The sequence below is a fragment of the Bacillus rossius genome, chromosome 14 (genome assembly GCF_032445375.1).
Source record: "Bacillus rossius redtenbacheri isolate Brsri chromosome 14, Brsri_v3, whole genome shotgun sequence".
Taxonomy (NCBI): Eukaryota; Metazoa; Arthropoda; class Insecta; order Phasmatodea; family Bacillidae; genus Bacillus; species Bacillus rossius.
Genome location: NC_086341.1, coordinates 31,899,803 through 31,926,654, shown reverse-complemented (window position 1 = coordinate 31,926,654; position 26,852 = coordinate 31,899,803). Strand labels below are relative to the sequence as shown.

Genomic DNA, 26,852 nt, shown 5'->3' with positions numbered 1-26,852 from the left:
TATTGCCAAAGAACATATGAACATTGAATTTTATGCTGAACACATTAAAGACTTATTGAGATAAATATTTGTTAAAGCCAATTACGTATCCTGATATACACTTTAATTAGTTCTACACCCAGAGGTGAAATGAGACGGAGCTCTCACGATGCTGTACCGCAATTTACACATTGAATTCAGCTGCGGTACATTAAAATTAACTTAAATATCGAACATAATAAATAAACATTATTATTTTATTTCACACTTATATACGACTCTAGATTGAGAGCAACAGACATAATTAATTTGAACTGTATGAACTTTTGTTGTGTTTTATCATGTGTGCAACATACCTCCAGTTATTTAAGAAAACATGAAGGTATACCACTGGTCCAACCAATAAGCATCTATATTTTATTTGATTAGAGATTATTTATTTAATCCTATGTTATCTTGTTATTATTTTACAGTGTATATGTTTGTTTTTCTTAATGACCTTAATTTACATGTTGCCAATCTCACGCTAACTCTAGATTTGGAGCGTGAAATTATTTTTTTTTTCTCTTATGTACCACACTACATAAGTGTGGCGCCCAGAGACATATTTAAATTTAATCAAAGAGTCTATACTCGACAGAGTAATTAAAATCCAGAGAGAACTACTGTTAATATCTATTATTTTAAATATTATAATTATTTCTGACAACAGTTTAGTTCAGATAATAATTCAGAGAGTTTATGAACTATACACTGCACTACTCAGTATTTGTGTTGTTCTTTATATTATTATTGCTGACTACACTTCGTATAAGTCTTCAGAACAAAAATACACTGACCCATTTCAGAGTGGCAACCAAACTAGTGGGGCTCGATTTGCTTGTGTCAAATCTGCTAAGTTTGTTTACATGCAAGCGTTGAATTGAACTTTAAAGTGGATAGAATATTTGTGGTAATTGGTAATTGTAGTCTTGTTAGAGGTATTACACAATGGCTCAGCAGACCTACTATCAGAAGTAGGGCCAACAGTGTATGTGAAGAGTGTCCCACTACGCACAACTCTGACAGTGACACCTTGACGGCCATGGAGGACTGTAATTCACCTGAAGCCAGGGAAATGAATTTACCTACACACTCACACACGCAGCATAGTGAGAGGTTAGGGCGGCCAGTGTCACCTCTTCCCACAGGAGAGATAACACAAGAACATGACATGACAACCACTACACCAGGAACGTCCACATCAAGTCCTGACCTAACACCGATGCTGCAGCAGATGTTCCAACAACTCTCCAGGCAGGCAGAACACACTGAACAACTCTCAAAACAAGCAGAGAAATCCGAGAATAGGATTATGTCTCAACTGACCAGTCAATACGAACAATTATCCAGGCAGGCAGAACAACTATCCCAACAAACAGAACATGCAGAACAGGTGGAGGCCAAATTAGATGTGACTTTCTCCAGTCTGCAGAATCTGGAACACAGTATAGAGGAGAAGCTGGTACAGCAGCAGAGGGAGATTGATCAGGTAGTGGAGGAAGTGACCCAGACAGTTGAGCGAGTAGGGGAGTTGGAAACACAACTACTATCCATTCGCGAGAATGTGACCCTAGAACAATATGGTCTGAGGGAGTTTTGTCAACGTAGCCAGGCGAGCATGAGGGACGAGCTGCATGGGCAGACTCGACGACTCGAGGTTAGGTTGGAAGACATTGTGGTAGCGACATCTAACCTGCGTGATTGCCTGCAGAATTTAACTGTAAGCCAGAGCCGTACACCTGACACAGCTGGTAGTACACAGCGAGAGGTACCTGAACTGCCACCTCAGGTACGGGTAGACAGCTGTACCCCACACCTGGGTTCAGTTATGACACACACACTGTAGAGTCACTACCCAGACAGTCTGCAGAGACTAGGACACCAGCTGAGCCTAGAGCACCTGCAATAACAACAGAGCGCCATCTGGACCCGGTTGCTCTCATGCACCATCCAGCAAAGCTGTGGGCAGAGGCCATGCCTACTTTCGCTGGCAGAGCCAATGAGAGTCCAATGAGATACCTCAGAAAATTCGAGGAATATGCGGCTATGTTTAACCTAACCGACGTAGAGATTTTGAAATGCCTGAAGAATGCGTTAAAGGGTCAAGCATTCTATTGGTGGGAGCTGACCAGCACCAACACCCACAGCTTCGACCAGTTCAGGGAACTATTCAGACTACAATACTGGAACTTCAGAATCCAGAGTAATCTGAGGGCACAACTCCACACAGAGAAATATGATCCAAGGAAGGGTACATCTCTAGAGGCACACTTGTCAGCCATGTACGACAAGACTAGGTATTTAGACCTACCAATGACAGATGAAGAGTTTGTGGCTGCCATGCTAACCCAGCTGCCTCTGAAATACCAGAAGCAGTTGTCTGGAATACACTACCGTGACGTCAGCGAGTTTCCTGACAGGCTGCTCAAATATGATAAACTCGAAAAATTGGATCGAGTTGCACCCAGACAAACAGAGGAGGCAGACCGAGCACCACCTCACCAGAAGCAGCACCAGGTCAACCCTTACTGGCAAGGCCGTGAGGGAAAACAGAAACCAGAGCGCCAGGCCGCAGTCAACTACATGAGTTGGCTGGCAAGGGGTGAAGCACCTCGTGGGAACGGCATGCCCTACCACAACCGATACAGAGGGGCACCCTACAACAGGAAACGCACCTGGTGGCCCAGCAACAGGGGATACCACAGCAGTGAAGAGGGGGCAGAGAGGGCCAGGAAGAGTGCCCGTTATGAAGAGAGGAGGCGGTCCCACTCGCCGGAGCAACGGCCACCCAGGGAATCCCGCAACTTCAGTCGTCATGCCTCGTCTGATGATGAGAGGGAATACCACTACAACCAGCATCGCAGGATGAAGGAGAGGCAGTACCAGGACCAACGCGAAGTTTCCCGCCTGCCATACTACCGAAGCCCCAAGACGACAGATTGCGGTGGAGGCAAGGCCCACTTCAGCCACCCGTCTGAGCAACCGGCGTCGCCCAACAGGACGTTTCGCCAGAGCCAACAACCAGGAGCAACGAATCAGCATGGAGCACGTCCACGCTATCTGCTAGACAACCCTGTTGCGGCAGAGTTTAAGTCCGCAGTACAGGAAGCAGCAGGTACCAGTACATGGTACAACAACAACAGGACCATGCCAGACTCGCAGGATGCGCGAGTGTCAACGGACACGTTAAACTAGAAAGGGTTTCTGTAGGATGGTCCCGCACCGAAACCCGACCTCCAGACTCAGGGGTGAATAATGTGGTATGTATTTATAGCTGTATCAGCTACCGAAAGTTTATGTGTACCGTAATGCTGAGAGATAATAAAAGGGATTTTTTGTACAAAGAGACCGACGAGGGCATAGTAACGCAATTCCACACGGTGTGCCCACAAATCAACCTAAACATATATGGGCAAGAAGTGGCTGCACTTATTGACAGTGGAGCGGAGGTGACATGTATAAGTGAGGAGCTGGTATGTTTCCTGGAACGTATTGGCATGAAGATACCAATATTTCCAGTACCCGCCATTAAAATTATTGGGGTTACTTCAAAAGCCAGTCCTATTGTAAACAGGCAAGTGCTCATAACAGTCTATGGACTTGGAAAACCCAAGGAGCTCACATCACTAGTGGTAAAGGGATTAGCAAAACCACTTATCATTGGAACTGATTTTCTGTCACAGTTCGGCATAGTAATAGATTTCAGAATGAGCACCATACAACCTAGTGACAGCCCTACACCAGTGTCACTAACGGGCAAATGGCATGTCCGAAACAATTTCATAGGTATTTTGACTAACACCTCCATGTGTAAACAAGTGTGTAACCACCAAGCCAGTGAACAGCTGCTAGCTACCATCGAGGACATCAGTCAGTCCAAGATTCTAAAACTGTCACACACAAACAGCTGCAGCATCTTTTCAATGTGCTGAGAAATTTCCAGCATGTATTTTCGGATAAACTGGGGAGAAACAAGTTCTATCAGGCTCAAATCAAGACAAAGGAGAATGCTCCTTTTCATCGGAAGTCCTACCCTGTTCCACCTAAATATGTACAAGAGGCCACTGCATATTTACAGCTCATGATAGACTGGAATGTTGTGAGAAGGGAGGCTAGCCCTTATGCCAACCCTATTGTCTGCGTTGGAAAGAAAGATGGGACAGTGAGGCTCTGTCTTGACGCCAGAGAGCTAAACAAGATTACCATCAAGGACAGGGAGAGCCCGGTACAGACAGCTGAAATTCTGAGGCTGTACCAAGGTGTCAAGTATCTAACCACGATGGATCTGTCATCTGGTTACTGGCAGATTCCACTTGAGCCTGAGTCATGTAAATACACAGCTTTCCTATTCCACAATCAACAGTACGTTTTTACTGTGATGCCATTTGGACTCTGCAATGCTGTAGCGGATTTCACCAGGTGCCTTGACACTACCCTAGGGCCTGAGTGCAAAGGATTTGCCAGAGCATATGTGGATGATATTTTGATAACATCTGTCACATTTGAGGAACACCTGCAACACATTGCTACTGTGTTACATAAATTACAAGAGGCAGGTATGACAGGGAAAATACGCAAATCAAAATTTTGTAGAGAATAACTGCCATTCTTAGGGCACATCCTTACTCCCGAAAGAATAAAAACAGCTCCAGAAAAACTCCAGATTATTCAAGATTTCCCTACACCCAGGAATGTGAGACAACTAAGAGCCTTCTTAGGCATAGTTGGTTTCTACCGAAATTATTCTAATAAGGTAGCCCAGTGTGCAGTACCTTTGTTCCAGCTCCATAAGAAGGATCATATATGGAGGTGGACTGAAGAGCATGATCAAGCCTTCAAAAATTTGAAAAGAATATTCCTGGAAGAGCACGTGATATACCATCCTGTTCAAGGAAAATAATTTTTGCTGTACACGGATGCATCTAATACTGCACTAGGATGCAAACTTGCACAGGAACACCAAGGAGTGGAGAAAACAGTGGCAATGGCCAGCAGAACATTAAGTCCAGCTGAGAGGAACTTCACTGTGACTGAACGTGAAGCATTAGCTATAGTGTGGGCCCTACAGATGTACCGTGACATACCACTAGCTGAAACCATTAAACTGCTGACTGATCACCAGGCCTTAACTTGTTTGAAGCCTGGGAAGCTGTTTTGAAGCCGCCTTACAATATAGTTTCTACTGCTGCAAGAGTACGATGTACAGATCCAGCATATAAAAGGGTCATCTAACACAACAGCTGATTATCTGAGCCGCCTTGAAGAAATTCAAGACAACACTAGTCCAACCCACCAGAAGGAATTCATAGTAGCACTGGCAGCAGCTAATGTTTTGCAATCTAATCCAAAGCTACAAGAACTACTTCAGGACCTGCAAGCCAAGCAGCAGGAGGACAAATTCTGCCAAGACACTGTCAAGCAGCTGAAAAGTCACCCGGTGGAACACAAAATCCACCAATATTTTTGTAAGTCACCTGAAGGAATATTATTTGCCCACTCAAGAAAGAAGTATCTGTATGAAGATGCATGGAAGCCAGTGATTCCAGTCAGCATGAGACAGCAAGTCACCTGGGAAGTGCATGTTGCACTTGGACATGCTGGAAGCAAGAAGCTGACTGAAGCTTTAAGGAGGCGAGTATATTGGCCCAATATGCCTCGATTCATCATCCAGGTCACAAGAGTGTGTGATCTTTGCCAGAAGTCAAAGTCACCTAAAGAACACCTGCATGGAGAGATACAGCCTATTCTCCCCAAGGCACCACTAGAGTTATTGTCAGTGGATTTATTTGGCCCACTACCCCAGTCTAAAGGAGGGGTGAAATATATTTTTGTGATTAAAGACATATTCACAAAGTTCACAAGGCTGTACGCTATTGTAAATCCCACTGCAAAAGCAGTCATGGGTAAATTAAAATTATTTACTGATGAAATTGGTATGCCAAAGATGGTACTCTCAGATAAGGGTACACAGTTTACCAGTGAAGTGTGGCAACAGGGCGTACGCAAGCTAGACGTTATCCCCACTACCATTTCTGTACGCCACCCTCAAAGCAATCCGGTCGAGAGATTGATGAAAACTATTGGAGGCCTACTACGTATATTGTGTCACAAGTCACAACAATCCTGGAGGGATAAACTACCATATGTAGAGTGTGTAATAAATCATACGGTACACAGTTAAATAGGAGTCACCCGCACGAAGCCATGAGTCTGGATAGGTCCGAGGCGATCAACCCTATCTACTTGCCCCGACTAAGTCAAGACCAAGACGAGGAAGATTTATCCACCGGTTAAGAAGTGGAGGATTTTATAACAAGAAGCTTACAGCTGAAGCTGCAGTCCGCAAGAGGAGGCACCCCGCATCAAAATTATCAACCTTCAAACTTGGTGACCTAGTGCTCAAGAAAACTAATCCAGTGAGCAGAGCTTGGGAAAATGTTACCAAGAAATTGTTTTTATTGTTTGATGGTCCATATGTTATAACTGGGAGCATTCATGAAAATTGCTATGCTTTAGCCGAGCCATCAACAGGCCAGTCAATAGGCCGTTACAACATTACACAGCTGAGGGAATATAAGAACCCTACCACTGCAAATTAAATACTGGTCGATGCACTAGTTAATGTTTACCTCATTGTCATGTGAGCGAGTATGCTGGAGTAACAGCTGAGAGCAGTCTGTATGTGATTGCTGGCACAAGAGCCATGTAATCCCCGTGTTTATGATGTGTTATGTTGTTATGTTTATGGTACGCCAGGAGAGGCGTAATATAGCCGTCGAGTATACCCTTGTGTAAGAGCGGAAGTGTAATTCCCGCCAGTGTCCTGTGACGAGGTGAAGGGACATGCCACCCGCACTGGGATTTGAGTAGCCAGTGAAGCTATTATGGGTATACATTATTTATGATGTATTTGAGTATTTTACGGCTGATGTATTCTTCGATTTGGGTACTGACCGAATAACACTTACACCTATTGGGAAGCACTAGACTCGCCCTATTTACTGTGAAGAGCTATGTAATTACCTAGCAAGAAGACATGAGTGTAACTGTGTCCGACAATATACATGTGAGATGTTATTTCACCTAGCTGTGTACACATGTGTAAACACTGGCATGCAAAGCAGTTCTACAAGCAATAAACACTTTGCAACTACAAGCAAAATTATTCTAGGTTACCTTGTTATGGGTTATTCCAGTTGATATTTCGTTGCACTTGAACACTTTTTCTTGCAGAGATCACCACAATTTAAAATGAAAGAGATATATTATTTTGGTTGACTATGAGAAAACTAATGAAATTTGAAGGAGTTATCCTTTTTCTGATGTTTTAGGTTGGTATCACTTGGGGATACTGATTAGAAAAGTATGCATCCATTTCGCATAGAAATCCAATCTATTAGTGGTGTTGAATTTAATTAGGTTTTATTTCTATATGTTGTTGTTAAATAAAAAAGAAAGGGGTATGCTAATCTGCTATGAAATAAGAAAAAAAAATTGCAGAAGACATCTGTATGAAGTTTTATTGTGAAAAGGACCCTATACAGAAGATTTGTAAATTTCACTATACGAAGCACACGATATTCGAAGTTTGTTTATTATGTATTTTTCAATGAGGAGTCTTGGTATAGGCTTACCTGAAAAACACTGTGTAGAATCCTATGTCGCGAGATGACACGCTCTTGCAGTGAGTGTCCACAGGCCTCAATATAAACAAACTTCAAACTACACAATTCTCCCAGCAAAAGAGAAAAATTCAAGAAAATATAAATTATTTTTAAAATATTAATTCAACTCTGAGAAAAGAGAAAACTGAAAATTTACTACTCAGCAGGAGCTGTTGCAAGCTATCCTGAAGAACATATGTTGTTTTGTTTACAATTGACAAGGTAGCATGTTGCTATCTGCACCGAGGCCAGGAGCCTCAGACACATTACAAGGTTCTATTCCTTCAGGGAATATATTCACGAGAGATGTTCGTGAATTTCCAACCCAGCGAGACCGCTGCGGGCTGATAAAACACGCTGAATATGAGAATGAAATGAAACAGCACTGAACAGCTGACCTGCTCCGATAATCGCCAGCGTGAAATCGGAGATCGCCAGGAAGATAAAACAAAAAAAAAAAAGTTAAAGTTACTCACTCGTCCAGACGACTGAGAAAAAGATGAAAAAAAGAAAAAGGAAAAAAAGCCAAGAGAATTCGCCTGCTGCTGTAATAAAAGAGGCGGCTAAAACTAGACAAGAAAAAAAAAACATGTAGTGTGATTTTTTTATCCACACAGCCTTGTCACCTAGCTAAAAACACTTGGTTTAACCTAAAACATTTTTGTTTAAATAATCTATTTAAAATGTTATTAAAAATTAGGCAATCTTAATAGCCTATGACACTGTATATAAATGTAATGTAAATGTTATGAGATGATATCGTGAATTGTAAATTTTTGTGAATTGTTAATGAAATGTATATGTACGAGATGCATGAAGTTGATATGTTAAATGAAATGTGAAACACATAGGCAGCACTATGCTTAGTCTGCATGCAAATGAACAATGGAAAATCACATCCTAACGATATGAGAAATGTGTTATCTACTAGTTAATTTATGCAAAGTTGTACTAATTTGAATTTAAACATTGTATGAAATATGTTATTCATGTTTTATGAGCTTATGGTTGATTAAAGAAATTTATTATTCTTGTTAATAAGTTACAAACTGAGAGTTATTTGAATAATATAGTTTTTTATTGATAATATATTTATATAAATTCTAAATATATTTGGTTGACTAGTGTTATATTTACGTTAAGAACTGAAGTTGATAGGTCTGCAGACACTCGTGCTTGCAAGTGCACGATCACACATGTTATAATTGATAAACTTTGATTTACGCACGAGAGATTTAAGTTAAGAGAGTGCAGTGATTACACTCGGCAATAGGAGTGAACAGAGACGCGAATTCCTTCGGAAGTGTACCTAACAATGACGTGTGCTGCAAATGATGTGCTGGCGCCGCGGTGCTCCGCCGCGTCACGCACTGGTCCCGGACCAGGGCGGCAGGTTTCGTCGCTCCTAGACGACTGTCCCAGCGGGAGCAGGTGGCGGTGATCCCGTCTGCTGTTCCGTCGTCGCCGCGCGCCTGTGACGTCAGCCGACGTCCCGCGCCGATTTGGTCAGCAGGGCTGTCCAAGGGCAGGAGAATCACCACCCGGTGATATACAGGGGGCAGGCATTAGCGGTTTGGAATCTCGCGCTACTGCGCACTGCGTCATGAGGAATGCAGGGCGCTCGGATTCAGATAAAAACGGACTAACTCACCCGCCTGCTTGACACGGAAAATTTCGCCGGTCAGCACAGACAATAATTTTGTGACTTGATGTACCCTCAATTTTCCAGCCCCTACTCAGTCACACCTGTGTTTTCGTACCATGTGCGTCTCAGCCTGAGGACGGCACCAGATAGCAGTTCCCGAAACGTCGCTTGTTACTGTTTTGGAAAACTACTGTGTTTGTTTCGTCTTCTCGTTTTGGTGTGTTTTTGTCTCGTCTCCACTGTTGTGCAAAAATTTTTCTGGGGTTCAATATTATTGTGCTTGTTCTCTTTGTCCATTTTTCTTTGTTTTTCTTAGTTTGTTGACCATATTCCTGTTATGGAATATAATGTGGTGTATACATCCTGTTGACAACCGAAATGTTTTGCTTTTTTTTTGTCTTTTGGTTTTTGTAGTTTTCTTCTACAGACATACATGTGCTTAGCAATGGCGTATGTCCAAAAGCTTACATCAAGTTATGCACTCACATTGCACAAATCTTTCAAAGATAATAATTTTGTGTAGTCTTAAACATATTGTGATAAGTAGACGAGGAGGAGGCATGTAGTCCATAAAGTGAAGTCACTTTTGCCTATCTGCCGAGGCTATTATGGCTATCATAACAACAATGCCATTTCCAATGCTTTTCTAATGACAACGGCACTGATTTGGTAGCCACGGTTTTTGGCTTCAGCTAATAACACGGCAATGATTCTACATGCCTACTCCTCTACTTCATACCTCCATGCTTAAACTCTAGTTAACGTACAAAATAGTCAAAAATAGTGTGATGTGTTTTATAATGCAAATAATAATCTAATGATCACATTAATAGTTAAATTGTTTAAGAGATTTCTTAAGGGAATACAAATAAAATGATTTAGTCACGTACAAAATTTCTTCTTGTTTGTGCAAGTTGTTTATTGAAAATGATATATTTAAACGAATTTGATCCAAGATTTCACAAAAAAAGTTAACTAGTTCATTAATGTTAAACAGAGACAACATAATAATGGCACAATTTTTTATATACAAATCACTACAAAAACTAAGATAGGCGACAGTCAAAATACAACTTTACACAATACATTTCAAAATTGATACATATAAATTTAAAACAAAAATAAAGTAAAATCATTTTATATAAATTACCAAATTATCAAAGACCCACCTCAATTACACGATGAAGCTAACAAACTATCTGTCTTATTATGTTACTATATGTTATGCTTGAACGTCATAACTGTACATCTGAAACAATAACATTAGGCATTGTGCACTGTACAACATATTTCCACCATGGACACGGTTAACTAAAACTTATCTTAGTATACCATCATGATTATGTGGTAGTTTTCTTCATTTTGTTTCTTAGTTTCCTTTTTTCGTCTTCTCAGTTTTTTGCTTTCATGTTCAGCTGTCTAACCCTAATGTAAGTTCTAGTTCTGACGAAACAGTGGATCAACTTCTCGTGGCACTTTCCCATCAATATTGCATTAACGATATCATTAGTGAGTGTTTCAAAAACATTAATACCCTTGCAAACATACTCGCCATGCATGGCAATAAATCTATCTTCCGAAATTTTGATGGCATTCATAAGTTCGGAACTCGGAATAAGAAGGCCACCGTATGAAAGGTAACTAATCCAGCTACTGCTATCTGATTCTAATGAAAGTTTACCAAGCTCAGGATACTTAGTTTTGAAACGAAATGCCACATTACCCGCGATGTATTGAAGTTATATCCTCGCTTGGTAGTTCTACATCAGTCATGTCTGTAACCAGCGAATAAGTTGAAGTATTGACTCTGACTGTGTTCTGTAACTTGCAGGTTAAATTCATTTTCTTATGTAACAGTAATTGTGTCGGTTCCGGTAGGTCGAAGTTCGTAATTCCAGCAGATGAATGTATTAAGCATGTCTCGTCAATTTTGTCTTCCGTGTTTGTTTTGGTAGAAAATACTGCTGCAGAGTGTTTACCCAGAATACAGTTTCGCACTCTATATTTGAAGTCCACTGGATTCAGATGATTATTCTGGTGTCCCATGTCTCTTATATAAGAAAAAAAACCTTCTAGGATGTCCTGATTCAGCTTAATTGGAGTAACATATCGAACATGTAAAAATTCATTTAAATAGTGAAATAAATCTTGCATGGATTTATTACAAATTTTTATACCTTCTTGGAAAGGCAATTTATTCTTCTTTATATTTCATTTAAAACTTTTTCCTGATGGTTTTTATGTGAGCCATAAGCATTATCAAGCTGTGATTAATTCATTACATCGAACCAGTCATTGAAAATTTTACAAAAATTCGCTGTGGCGGTGGAATCTCCTGTCTCTAAATTATTTTCCTTTAAGTAACCTAAAGCTTGAGGTTCGCTATTCGATAAGAGCTGAACTGCTGTTTTAACTTTTTGCCGGCCACTGCCTTTCACCTCTAAATGATGTTGTGTTAACTTAGGCGCTAATTTCAAATTATGCACTGATTTCTCTTGCAGTTGCTCAACACATATTGTATCTACTTCCCCGCCACTATTTGTAACAAATTCCTTATCTAAAATGGATTTTTTGCCAACTTCAGTAGGTGCGGAAAATCTGCAAATACGAAATTTTTTGTAATGCTATCACTGGGGTTCGAGAAAGTAGTATTTTTAGTTTTAATTCCTAGCTGTTTCCATAACGCTCTGTTTCCTCCACCCATGTTGCTTACTATTGCTACAACCGGGAAACCACATTCTTGTACTTTACGTATAATTTATTTTAATATATGCTCGGACATGAACTGATTCATTTTCCCGCCGCAAAGACTTGAGCAAGCCACAGAGCAGCGAGGAAGTATCCGCAGTCGCTCTGCGCTCCCTTCCCAGCTCGGCGGGAGACGATGTTTCCACGTGACGTAACGAGCCTGGCTTAGGGAGGGGGAAAGATGCGCGCGCCTTTACCTTCTCTCTTTCCTAATACCATGGGTGATAAATGGTCCCAGGTCCGCCTTCCACAGGATGCAGCCAGCACCACGGATTGAGGCTGACCCACAGCTACAGTGATGACCTGGATAAAGTCCCATTGTTATGCGACATGTACATTTCCTCACATTTCCCTTGTGATTGCGACGAATACTTACTGTGAGTATTGTCCTCCGAGTGCCACTGCATCCAACTTAGTTCCAGGACTGACGACTACGAGAACTTCAACGAGATTGCAAGTTTTCCCGCGAAAATGCACCGACGGCCAGCGCAGGTCTGAACTCTGTGACGGAGTGCCGCGCAATGAGGGAATCGTCCACGAGTCAGGAGGAGGGGTGCGGGACAGGTGTCCTCTCTCGCGCCAAGTTTTTTTATCCCTCCTTCTTTTCGTCATTTTTTGTGGTGTCGCGCGAGTCGTTGCCTGGCAACGAACTTTTTTATTTAACTCGAGCAGCGAGTTTCCAACTGAAAAGCATACCGTGTCTTGTTTGAAAGTTTGAAAACTGCAACACACTATGCTTATCAAGGGCGGCAATTCTGTGCTGTTACATGACTGTCCCACACACAGAAAGTGTTTTGTTTTTATTATAAATAACATTTTTTTAATTATTATTATTATTTGTTGACATTTTTATGTTTTGTTCTAGTGTTGTGCATTTGGACGTATCTACGACTACCATACTCTATGGCGTAGCCCAAGTGACTTTGAAGTTCAATTATCAAGACCCCTCTAGGGAGCAATTGACTAAAATGGCAAATTGAACTTTTTATACATAATTTGCATAACAAAACTGTCATTGTTGAAAAATACAGTTTTAAATTTAAGACATTTTAGCATATTAAGTTGTATTGTTAAGTGTCAGTATTTTGTTTTGATGTGATAATTATGTCAACAATCGGTGTGTCTCGGCCAATGAGAGGCCACGTTACTTAAGATAAGCGTCATTACTGAATTAACGAAAAAAGTCTTGGAATAACGACGGCGTTGGCTAGATAGCCCGGGTTTCAATCCCCTTAAAAAACAGAAATATCTACGAGCTAAGTAGATCATCCTATTACTAGGATGTTTTAAATCGTCGTCTAAATATAAATTACATATTGTTTAATTAGGGCACGTTCTGTATGACGAGTAATTAGGAGTGAATTACCGTGAGTAAAATACCAACTCATGATGCTATCCTGAATGAACTGTTTTCTGCCTTAACGTATTGTAATATTGCCAAGGAACATATAAACATTGATTTTTATGCTGAGATAAATATTTGTTAAAGCCAATTACGTATCCTGATCTACACTTTAATTAGTTCTATACCCAGAGGTGAAATGAGACGGAGCTCACACGATGCTCTACCGCAATTTACACATTGAATTCAGCCGCGGTACATTAAAATTAACTTAAATTACGAACATAATAAATAAACATTATTATTTTATTTCACACTTATATACGATTCTAGATTGAGAGCAACAGACATAATAAATTTGAACTGTATGAACTTTTGTTGTGTTTTACCATGTGTGCAACATACCTCCAGTTATTTAAGAAAACATGATGGTATACCACTGGTCCAACCAATAAGCATCTATATTTTATTTGATTAAAGATTATTTGTTTAATCCTATGTTAACTTGTTATTATTTTACAGTGTATATGTTTGTTTTTCTTAATGACCTTAATTTACATGTTGCCAATCTCATGCTAACTCTAGATTTGGAGCGTGAAATTGTTATATTTTTTTTTTCTCTTATGTACCACACTACATAAGGGTGGCGCCCAGAGACATATTTAAATTTAATCAAAGAGTATATACTCGACAGAGTAATTAAAATCCAGAGAGAACTACTGTTAATATCTATTATTTTAAACATTATAATTATTTATGACAACAGTTTAGTTCAGATAATAATTCAGAGAGTTTATGAACTATACACTGCACATAGTAGTATCAGTATTTGTATTATTCTTTAGATTATTATTGCTGACTACACTTCGTATAGTAATCAAGAAAGACACAGTTCAATGACTTGTAGTAATTGTTTCTACTGACTGGCTACTACTGAAATTTAGCTGGGATTACATCCCTTAAGGCAGCTGACTACATATCTTATTCAAACGATTTCGCCGTTGCCGCGAAAAGCCTCTTAACACAGAGGACGCCGAGATGACGCGGTAAGTAGCCGAAGTCAGAGTACTGAGTACGCGGTGGCGGACAAAGCTCCTAATTAAAACGGGCGGTCGGCCCTAGGGAAAAGAGGGGGAAGGTTTGGTTCTAGGCCGAAGACATCCGGAGGTGACCGAGTGGTCGTAAGCACGACTTCAGTTGTTTGCGCCGAAGAGCGACTGCCGCTCTCTTTACCGGCGGGCACAGAATGCAACACACTATCGACTTCTACAGGTCGCGATTTGAAAGCATAGAGGCATATGGCGCCGCGGAGCTGCTCTCTAGCGGCGTAAAGAGGAACTAACGGAGGCGGTGAGCTGAATTGCCACCAAGTGTCACGAGCGTGGGCTCTGCACGCTGGCGACCAGGGCCGAAGTTACAGTTTCTGTCACTAGGTGTCGTGGAAGGCTCTGTAGGGCAAGGGAGAATGTCCTTGGAGTAGGCCATCGCCTTGGCGGGGTTCACGCCAGGACAATAATCTTGGGTTAAATTCTTAGAATCAAGTGGGGGTGTAGGTGTTGTAAGGGGGGCAGAAAACGCAACCGGGCTGGGAACATACCTCCTAGCCGTGACTTTCGAGGAGTGAACCTAAGATGTATGCGTGACGGTAAAGTCTATGGTTATCTCATCTCTGAGAAATGGTAACGACTCGTCCAGAGCTGCAGTATGCAGTTTTTCTCATGCAGGGAAATGATATTACAAACCCGGGAAGTGCCTGCAGGCGGGAGAAATTTCAACCGGGCTACTAACGACTACATTAGACTAGCACAATCTCAGATTAATCCTTGAGAAAAGGTGCCTCGGTCCACTGGCACAAAGTTTAACTACGTAGATTACACCAGCCTAACAAAGTGTAAATCATCCCTTTGTAACCGAATTATAAAGAAAAATAAAATTTAAAAAATGATTAAAAATTATAATTACAATAAAAAAAAACGTGTTGAGATTCCTAATTTCCGGCACATACTCCCCCGCTTGAACGCGGAGCATAAAGGGAAAATAAAAAAACAACACTTACACTCCTTAGTAAAACTAGTATCAGGTTCGCCTATATCCTACTACTTATATTCTAACACCTTTGAGACGCGTCCGCCTCTCAGGCACAGCATTATCGATAAACCTTACACAAATTTATTAACTAAGTGCTTATTAACTAAATGGCCACTTAAAACTAATACAACTTAATGCTTGCATTATAATTTCTAGTACCATGGATTTGTAGGACCTTGCGGTTTTTTTTGCATGCCTAATATTAGAGAGTCCCCTATGTTAGGGGAAAGAAAGTAAAATAATCTAATTTAAGTCAACCTGTGTTTTCTTTAGATGAGAGATGTGCGCTCTGGTCATGAATTCTCCCGAACCTGGGTTAGCTAAGCTAACTGTAACAGGCGTTAAATATCGCTGTATTTGAAAGGGACCTCTCCAGCGGTACGCCAGCTTGGCGGAAAACTTATCCACTGCCTTGCTGAGTGGGTGTGCCTTACAAAGCACAAAATTGCCTACCCTGTAAGGGTTAGGAGATCGGTTTTCGTTGTATTCCTTTTTATGCTCTCATGAGCCAGATAAAGATTCTTACGAGCTCTTCTCCAAATCTCCCGGATGTCTCTCGGATCATCGGACAACAGGTCATTTAAGTACCAAAGATTTGAAAGAGAGGTATTAGGTCGATAAGTGAACATGAGTTCGAAAGGAGTACTTTTGTGTCCTTCATGATGCGAATAATTAATGCAGCCACACAAAATTTGAATCCCATTTATCCTGCTCCTGCACATGGTAGGCTATTAGAGCAGACCAGAGATTGCGGTTGAATCTCTCAGCATGCGAGGGCTGTGGATAATAAGGCAAGGTTGTGAAGTGCAGAATGCCATGAGTCCATATTGGAAATAATAGTTTCAGATGTTATATATACAAAAATTTTGTTTTGTGTTGTGGAAGTTTAAAACGTATTTGAATATTCAACATTACTTTTAAATAACCGTACAAATTGTGCTGAAAATCGGTGGACGATCTTTAAATTACATAATATTAATAATTCGAACGACGAAAATATGATTGAAAAGTCAAATCTATGGTTGTTCCAATCAAGTGGAAGAGAGATGCCACGCATGCGTACAATGAGAATAACAGGACACATCCGTAGTGGGACATCCGTAGTGGGACAATGTGCGTTACGGGACACTTTTTCGTTCGTGCAGCTGGCGTTCATCGATTTATTAGACGTTGTCACGTCAATATTATTCATGTTTCGGTCCTGTTTATAAGTAACAAAATCAGTATTTAGTCTATTCATATATTTTGTCATTCTGCCATGTTAATGCTTCTATGGGTCTGATAAAATGGTCCGTATAATGGTCTTAAATAGCCTTAACATTATCATCAAAGTATCTTATTGTTAAATGTTGACTCATATACACAGCACAATATAGTGGTTAAAAGCTTTTGTTTCGTCACCTTCAAATAAAAAAGAGAGCATAGAAACTTACTTAGGTACTATTTATCATCGCTGCTATACTCAGTAAGTATGTACGTAAATGTGTAAAAGAACAACTGCTATGGTTTGAGAAATATTTCATAGATGTTGGTCTATTTTAATTTTGTGATATACATGTTAACGTATGCATACATGAGTACATTTACCACAACTGTCATTAATTTTTACTGCAGCGTTATGTAAATTTACAATAAAAATGAACATGTTAATTTGAACTACATCCAAAATAGTTTTGCAGCTTATAGAAGCTAATGAACCATGAGTACTACAGAGCGATATTTTAATTTTATCACTTAAGTTGTTACAGTAAACGCTTCTAACAATCTGTGACCAAGTGAAGTAAAGTACTGATGACACCGTGTAATGAGAATAACACATTCGTAAGCTAAGTTAAATTAAATGTTTAATTGTCAGGATAATTTCAAAACACAATTGTTTTGCATCTCCTGGGTATTTGAGAATTTACTCTGACAAATATTTTGCACTCTTACCATTACATATGTTTGTGCCTGAAAATCCCTGAGTTATACAAATGTTCGATATTAAATCATTTTGTACATTGGTAGTTTTGAAATAAAAATTGAAAGTGTGTGTTTAAATTGAACTTTTTCGTATACAAAAAAGGGCGTGTGTACTTTTGAAGTTATACAACTATGGCATCACTAAAATATTAACCTGGAACATAATAAAACATATATTAAAGCACTAGTTATAAGTTTGTCTAATAGTTTTTTTCTTAAACGACTGAAATAAGTCTGTAAATTCTTCATACAAACAATCCTTAATTTATTGAGCTGATTCAACATTTCAGATTGAATAGTAAAAATTTCATCTATTAATATGGCAAATATTGCCTCACCCACTCTACATTTTATTACCTCCATGGATTACATGTCATCATCTTTTGACGCATTAATATAGTTTACTTGGAATAGTATAAAATATTGTAATACCGTAAATTATGCATAACATAATAAATAAGAGTTTAAAAATACTAAAAAATCACGCTTTTATAGAAAATCCAACCAAAAAAAAAGAAAATAAATTTTAATAAATTTAATTTGAAAATAGTGTAAAATAAAAAAAAATTATTTTATTTAAAAAAATCGTGGGGTGCATGGTGTCAATAGTTATAGTTATTTTACTGACATATATGAGTAGAAGGATTATCATTTTGATAATATCTTAAAAAGCACCCCACGCTCTTTTTTTAAATAAATTAATTTTTGTTTATTTTACACTATTTTAAAAATTAAATTTATTAAAATTTATTTTCTATATTTTAGTTGGATTTTCTATAAAAACGTGTTTTTTTAGTTTTTTTTAAACTCTTATTTATTTTTTACTTTTTAGTCTTGTTTATTTATAAAAGCGTGTTTTCTTAATTTTTTTAACTGATATTTGTTCTAATCTACTATTAATTCCGTGATAACTATAAGTAACTGTAATTATTTTACAAATTATTAATGTGTACAGCTGTATTGATAGTCAAATCTGGATTTTAGAAGCCATTAAAATTTTTTAACGTTATCAATATATACAGAGAGACATAATGGTATAAGGTTATTGACGAACAAGTGATATCGACCAGTCTTATATACTGTACGAAATTAATGCTGTGAAGCAGGAAAGGATGGGAGTTACGGATTAATTATTACGTGAAGCGTTCCACATTTACGTAACAGGAATTTTGGGAAGGATAAGGATTGAGAAAGGATGAGGAAAGGACTTGCTCAATGAGAGTGTATACAATATGTGAGAAAAATTCGGATAGACCGGACTGGGATTCGAACCCAGAGCCTTCCGATGACATGTTGGCTGCCCTACCATTGGGCGCTCGATGTACGATAAATATGATACAAAGCGCCCCACGCTTTTTTCACAATAATACTAGTATTTTTCATTCAATATTGTTTTAAGCTTATTTTAAAAATTATTTCCTCAATTTCTTCCAGGTAAAAATCCTTAAACTGTAAGTTTTGCTCTCTATCCAAATATGTTTTTGATATATCATCTGTCAAACTTATCCATATTTTTCGTGTTTGATGTATTTTATTTAATGAGTTACTGACCTTGGCATAGTTTGGAGTATTTGTAACTGCTTGGTGTAGATTTGCAGGTTAGTGTTCAAGTGGAATTTCAAAAATATGCCCATCAGGTGTAGCTATTGAGGTTATGCATATGGTGTTTGATTTCCCATCTGCTGTTGGTTTCACAGCAAAATCAAACTTCAATTTTTCCATGTTTCGTGAAATATTTTTGTAATAATGTTTCACTGTTGGTTAATTGGTAAAATGAAACAAAGACGTAATTGTGTTTCTCTATTCAACGAAAGAAACAACATTTAAAGTCCTTATTTCAGTTTTTTTTCTTCATATTTTTACAAATATTGATAATATTCTCTTTAAGAAAGTATATTGTTCACAATAATCATAACCCACTCTCACTTTTCATTTAATTAAATGTCACAATATTTAGTAGGCTTTGTTTATATCGCGCCTAAGACAAACTGAAAGAAAAGAGTTCGCACATGAGCGAAATTGTTTTCTTTACAAATACGTCTTTGCTTCATTTTACCAATTATTAAAATTGACAAAAATCTTATTTTGCAAATTGATTAATGGGATAAATCTTATCAAATTAGTATATTGTCATCGGTCCTCGATAAATCTACAAAGTTTGAATTAAATCTGGCCGTTTAAAGTGGGTCAAAATGGCACCCAAAGGAGTCGGTTACAAGCATACAAACAAACATATACGGTTTAAATGACCGAAAGTAAGAACCAAAAAAAAAATATCAAGGTTTTTTTAAAACTTGAATTGACGTTCCCTTTTTCCTAGCCAGTTTAGTTTTTTGATCACACTTATCAAGTTGGCATTATTATACCAAAAGTTTTAATGACACTAGTCGGCCCGTGCAGAATTCCACAGTGCGTACCAAATCGTTTTAGGTGGTATTCCATTCTTTGAAATTTTAGGAGAAATGACATTTTTAAGAAGAATAGAAAAAATAAACGAGTGCTGGTACAAAAGAAAACATGTAATTGAACACATCCGTACAAACAGTTGTTACACATTTTTTTACAGAAGTATTGTATTCAAACATACCAATAATATATACGCGTATACAAAACCTCTTTAAATACAATGTTGGAAGTGATGATGTGATCATCGTTCACTTTTTGGTTGTACGTATCTTCAATACTAACTAATGCTATGAGAAGTAAATGTAAGAGGTTATGTTTTAGGTTATGTTTGTGATACAAATTATCACAAGTAATTTCAAAAGTTCTTACTTATAAGAAAATCTGACGTGCCAGAAGTTTTGATTAAGTGGTTTTTTGGTGGAATGTTTTGGTTAAGTTGAAGGATCCTCTAAGATTTCCATATCATAAGTTCTTTTTATTATGACGGAAGTGCAATGTAAAAAAGAAATATGTAAACGCTGATGTTTCAAATGGATATCTGATTCGATATTTATCGAATCCGATTCTATATGTATCGAAAAATCGATGAATTCATTAAAAGACCTCTTCATAGATGATTTTAAATCCCCAATTTAAGAGAAGCAGTACATTTTTAGACAGTGGTTCTATTTTTCGTCATTAACCGGCACGAAAAGCTTTAACATGAGGGGTAAATCCTGGTATTCGATAAAGGAATAAGGAAGATCTCGCGGACCGAACGAAAAGAATGCTAGAGAAACAATATATAAGATAACTTCATTGTCGTTCGGGTAGAAAGACCGCAACTTAGAAGATAAGAGTAGTATATAGACACCTGATAGGCACTCCTGTCATGCTATCGTAAATATGCATGCCATTTCTCACTACTTGTTTTAGATAACAAGTATATGATAGATAAATGCAGGAAAAGAGAAGAGATTTATTGAAATAGAATAAAGTGGACAACAACTATAAATATTGTTGGTGCGAGCGATAACCAAACACGAAAAAAAAAAAATCAAATCTCTTTAGGGTTTCTGATATATTTATGAAGGCGGAGGGAGCTGACGCAAAGTTAACGTTGGTTTCTAAATCTCTAATCACTTTGCTGCCAACGTGACGTTCATCAGAATAGAAATTTTTTTTCCATCATTTCAATGTTTCTCTGAATATGGTGAATGCAAAAATAGGTCAGAAAGCTTTTAAATTGTTTTGGTCATTGGCGTTGTTAAAGTGCAATCTTGTCAACAAAAATTTGAAACGCTTTACACCACAAATTCTCAAAGACACAATGATAAACTAAAATCGTGTTTTTATATTTTACGCTGTGCATTTTTATAAATAGCACACATATTATAATTGTTTTAACAAACAAAAAAAAGTAGACAGATATTATTTATTTTTTTAAAAACAAAACGTACTTATTTTAATAGATTTTGCTCGAAACGTAGATAAAACGTTTATCACACGTGAACATTATAAATTAATAATGTAAAATGTAAAGGGGACACCAACATTTCTATTTTTATACTATGACGAAGAAGCTAAGGATCCACATAATAAGAATTTATCCCTGGTTTCAGTGTTCTTTCATAAAGGCTTTAAAATATGTAATAATACTTTTTTTTCTATTTAAAAAAAAATATGTCAATTGTTCCATTTTAATGTTTTAACACATTGTTTCCAAATTTTTCATTTTGACTTATCAGAACAGTGGACGGGTGTAGAAGTGTAGTATATTAAATTTTTGGGGTGTTATTTGTACCGTGATAGTGTTTGCTTCTGAGATTTGTTTTAAAATAACTCACATCATTTTTTTAAGTTAAGTAACCTCCTCTCCAGTTTAATGCGTGTTAAGCGTACTGTATAATTGTAAAACTAAATAGGTGTTAACAAGATGTTATTGAGATGGCTGGCTATATTATAGAGTTAATGGGAATTTAATCTCGGCTGGTCAAGTAATTTTCATATAATTAATTAATTAATGTTATTTTACAGTCTTCCTCTTAGATGGTATTTACATTTCTCATACATGCAGGATGGATAAGTGGGAGAAAACTAAAAATAGTAGTATAGTCTGACTAACATCATTGTTTCTTGTGTAATAGCGACTTCATTACTTTAACAGTATATTAAGTATGAACGTATATAAGAGAGAGGGCGATAGAAAGGGAAAAGTATATCTGTAAAACATCTTAACTCAACTTCCATTATTATTATGGCGAAATCAACACAAAAATCAGTTAATGTTTAAGGGAAAGTCAATTAGTAGGGTAAGTTACTAAAGGTTATCGAAAAATTACTTAGTGACAATCACTTCAATACATACGTAAATCCACCAATATTCATGAACTAATCAGTGTCCCAGTACCAACTGAATAGAATTATTAGTGTTGATGTCTCAGTTACATTAAGACACGATGCTATTTTTAATCATCGAGCATCATCGCCATTTTGAAACCGAAGGTCGCATACGTAGGAACGTTTCTTAGTCAATATGATATAAATATGTCATAAAGGTGAATGATGCTGCCATCTATAAACATTCTTAAAAAATACTTGCTACTATTTCAAGATAAACTATATCGATTTGTGAATTCCTGAATGACTTTCCGTCGTACCAATTTAAATGTCTTCCTTTTTTATTTATTGTTATATAATAATGGTATTTACAGTAAATATATTAAAATATTTTTGTTTAATTTCATTCATTTAATTTATGTGTTTACAATTCTGTCTGACAGGCAGTCACGCAACAAATAATGCAGTAAACAACACAAAAACGTTACGCTTATAATAACATGGACCCAATTATTATAATAGGCAATTTACCAAAACTAGTTAAATAATTTACTTTAAAAGAATGCTTACACGTGTCAAATTCTTTTCTTAAGTCAATGTATACTGCATCAACCTGCTCATGTAATAATATCACATTATTAGTGTAACTAACAAATGTAAATAAATATTTAATCGTTGTTTTATCTGATACGAAGCCATGTTGGTATTCTGAAGTTACTTAGTTGGGAAATATGTTTATGAATGAATTTATCTAAAACTGAAGAAAAATCGCCAAAATTTAAATTGGTCTACAAATAGTACCCATGTGATTGTCACCTTGCTTAAATTTTTGCACTACTAGTATAGCTTATTTCCACAATAATGAATACATTCCAGCATACAGACCTTTATTTAAAAATGATTTCAAACATATGCTGAAATCTCCTTATAGCCGTTAGTAAGAGAGCAGGAATGCCGGAAAATCCACATGATTTTATTGTTTTAGAGATCATATTACCCTAAGAACAAAGCTAATGTGAATATATAGTATTGGTTGCAGCAATTTATTTTCATATTCTTGTATTTGTGAGGGCAACTGCACGTATAATAATAAATTTTAAAAAATTAATGTAGCATGTTTTTATAACGGACTAAAAAATATAAAATAATTTCTCTAATCCTTATGAAGGATAAAACCATATACAGATTTCTAAATTTTTCTCAATTATCCTGAAAATTCATACTTGACAACTTTTCATAGCTATTAAAATACTTGTAAGATTGGAAACAAAAAACATGGAGCGCATGCAGCAGATAATTGATGCATTATTACCTCAACTAACAATTTTATTGCACCGCAAACAATGTGAACCGATATTTCAGTTATTTTATTGATAGCTACTCTCTACAATCTTTGTAGTTATGTATTGTATGTGCGCTATGTTTTTCATTTCCAATCCGAAAAGTATTTTAATAGCTATCGAAAGTTGCCAAGTATAAATTTTCAGGATAATTTAGAAAAAGTTGGAAATCTGTATATGGTTTTATTCATAAGTATTAGAGAAATCATTTTATACTTTTTAGTCCGTTATAAAAACATGGTACATTAAAATAGTTTTAATTTTATTATTATTTTCTGCGTTTTAGGGATGTATAAATAAAATTTTGGAATAGATTTTAAATACTTAAATGACATCATTACAAGACATGTGATAAATTTCAGACTTTTTTCAGTCTTTTTTTCTTTTAGTTTTATCTGAAATAGAAGAATGTCATATCTAGGCTACTTACCAATAATATATCAAAATATTCAATTGTTATTTTAGGAATAAAATAACGAAGCAAGCGAAAATAATTTTTATAAAACTTCTATTCAAATATTAAAAACAATCAATGTCAAATCCGTTTGTAAATTTTTTAAAATATATATTACTCTATTTATGATGCTAGCGGTCTTAATTGTTGTCATTTCTATTTTGTTATTTAAAATAAATATTTTTTATTTATTTAAATTACTTCTTATTAAAATAACAACTAATTAATTAGAAATAATAAATGGCCCTTTTTTTTATCCCACTATACCAAACGACGTTTTTCGATACGCTTGGATCTAAGCAAAATGAATATCCAACTTAAATTCATGTACTGTATAATATGAAACTAATAGAAGAAAGATTAATTGAACAATACATAATTTATTTATACATTCAATCCTTGAATAGTTTGTTTTAACAGAATAAAATAAATCGATATAATCTGTTCATGTGTCAGTTATATTTGAGCTATATTCAAGTATATAGCTGATCAAGAAGTTAGTTAAAAATCGATTAAATTTTTTTTTATCGAATAAACAAACAAATCAATACAAAAGCGAGTCAGAGCTACACTGTATCGGGTAAAAAATTAAATCGTATAGTGAACGTAATTATTCTTTTTGTTATACATTTTTTTATTTCTGCTGTTTTGTTATCTTTTTCGTTTCCGTCATCTTAATCCCCTCCTTTTCGTTTTTCATCTTTTGTCACATTTTCATGCATTGTCATCCGTTTCTGAGCTATGGTCCAAATTTCAAGTATCTAGATAATCAGGAAGTTAGTGTAAAATCAATTACAAAATTCCACCCGGTCAGAGATACAAGAAAGCGAGTTATTAATAACATGGTGAAATTGTTATGATCATAGACTTAAGCAAAGGTTTACCATATTTTTATGGCTGTATTATTAATCTTAATATATATAAATCTCGTGTCACAATGTTTGTCCTCAATGGACTCCTAAACCACTTAACCGATTATAATAAAATTCGCACACCATGTGCAGTTCGATCCAACTTGAGAGATAGGATAGTTTAAATCTCAAATTATAGTCGCAATTTTAATTTATTGCTATTTATTTGTCTGTTATTATTTGACAGTCACAATTATCTGTTAACTCCAAATGATTCTAACAGATGTCGATACCTTTCGACTGGGTTGAGTAAGTAATCAATAGATGGCGCTGCTATGGTAAATCTACGAACGTGTCATATAAGCTACATTTTAACAGCATAATTACCACGTGTTGTTGACGCTATAAAATTAATTAAATTTATTTTGTAGTGAACGAAATACCGTATAATTCAATTATTTCCACTTTTTAAATTTTTGGTGTTAGCATGTTACTTAGACTGAAGTGTAAATTGAATTCATATTATAATGAAGATAATACAGTGAAATTAATCCTGTTTTTTACTTATTTGTGCTTCATTGATCAAAACTTTATAATTTAATTTGAATATATGTATGTAAGTATTATCACATAATTATAAAATTTAATTAAAATGTCAATGCAAAAATGATACACAATTTCCTACACTTTTTCAATAGTTGTACAAATATATTTTTTTATTGTTTTTATTTAACCTCTATTAAAAAATATTTAGCACTTATTATTTCAATGTGCTATGATAACAAGTTTTTCAGATTTTTTTTCTTATATTTAAACGATTAAATTAGTATTTCAATTCTTATTGAAATTATTATTTAAACTCTATAATTTAAATATGTACATGTCAGTATTATCACATAATTATAAAAGTTAATTAGAATGATTTTCAATTTTTTTTTTCAAATATTTAAACGATTAATTTATTATTTTCAGTCAAATGCCATGGAAAAAATCTAACCTCAACAACGCGAGCACCAGAGAGGCACGACGCAAACGTATTAAAAGAGCCCATCAGTTATATGTATGTAAGTATTATCACATAATTATAAAATTTAATTAAAATGTCAATGCAAAAATGATACACAATTTCCTACACTTTTTCAATAGTTGTACAAATATTTTTTTTTATTGTTTTTATTTAACCTCTATTAAAAAATATTTAACACTTATTATTTCAATGTGCTATGATAACAAGTTTTTCAGATTTTTTTTCTTATATTTAAACGATTAAATTCGTATTTCAATTCTTATTGAAATTATTATTTAAACTCTATAATTTAAATATGTACATGTCAGTATTATTATAACATAATTATAAAAGTTAATTAGAATGATTTTCAATTTTTTTTTCAAATATTTAAACGATTAATTTATTATTTTCAGTCAAATGCCATGGAAAAAATCTAACCTCAACAACGCGAGCACCAGAGAGGCACGACGCAAACGTATTAAAAGAGCCCATCAGTTGGCAGAACAAATTGAATCAAGAAATCCAGCTCAAAGAATCAGGACAGCAGAAGGTCATGCACAAGAATCTCAAGAACAGTGTAACGAACGTCTTCAAGAGAATATCATAAGAACAAGAGCAGCAGGAGAACGAGACATAGCCACAGTAGGAGCACAGGAACAATATGTAATTTCAATTTATACATGTAAGTAATATCACATAGTTTTATAAAAGTTAATTAATATATCAATGAGAAAATGGCACAAAGCTCCCCACACTTTTTCAATAATTGTACAAAAATTTTTATATTATTTTTATTTACCTCCATTGAAAATTATTTTGCACTTATTATTTCAATGTGCTATGATAACATGTTTTTCAGTTCCTCTTTCTAATATTTAAACGTTTAAATTATTATTTTCAGTCAAATGCCACCGAAAAAATCTAACCTCAACAACGCGAGCAGCAAAGGGTCACGACGCAAACGTGTTGAAAGAGCTCAGCAATTACCAGAACAAATCGAAAC

The 26,852-nt window shown here is 36.2% G+C and overlaps 1 protein-coding gene across 7 annotated transcripts in view; it reads left to right on the top strand.

Moving 5' to 3' along the window:
- The window catches only part of LOC134538759 (mitochondrial amidoxime-reducing component 1-like), a 176,373-nt gene that overhangs the window by 6,955 nt on the left and 142,566 nt on the right, over nucleotides 1-26,852 (top strand). For 2 of the 7 annotated variants that reach the window (XM_063380245.1, XM_063380239.1), the window contains one exon: nucleotides 25,813-25,904. The exons of 3 other annotated variants lie outside the window; for them this stretch is intronic. In XM_063380245.1, the coding sequence (XP_063236315.1) occupies nucleotides 25,817-25,904 (88 nt within the window). In that variant the 5' untranslated portion in view covers nucleotides 25,813-25,816. Of the gene's footprint in view, nucleotides 1-25,812; nucleotides 25,905-26,262; nucleotides 26,532-26,852 lie in introns of those variants that run through there. 2 more of the 7 variants (XM_063380241.1, XM_063380238.1) reach the window with 2 other exon arrangements.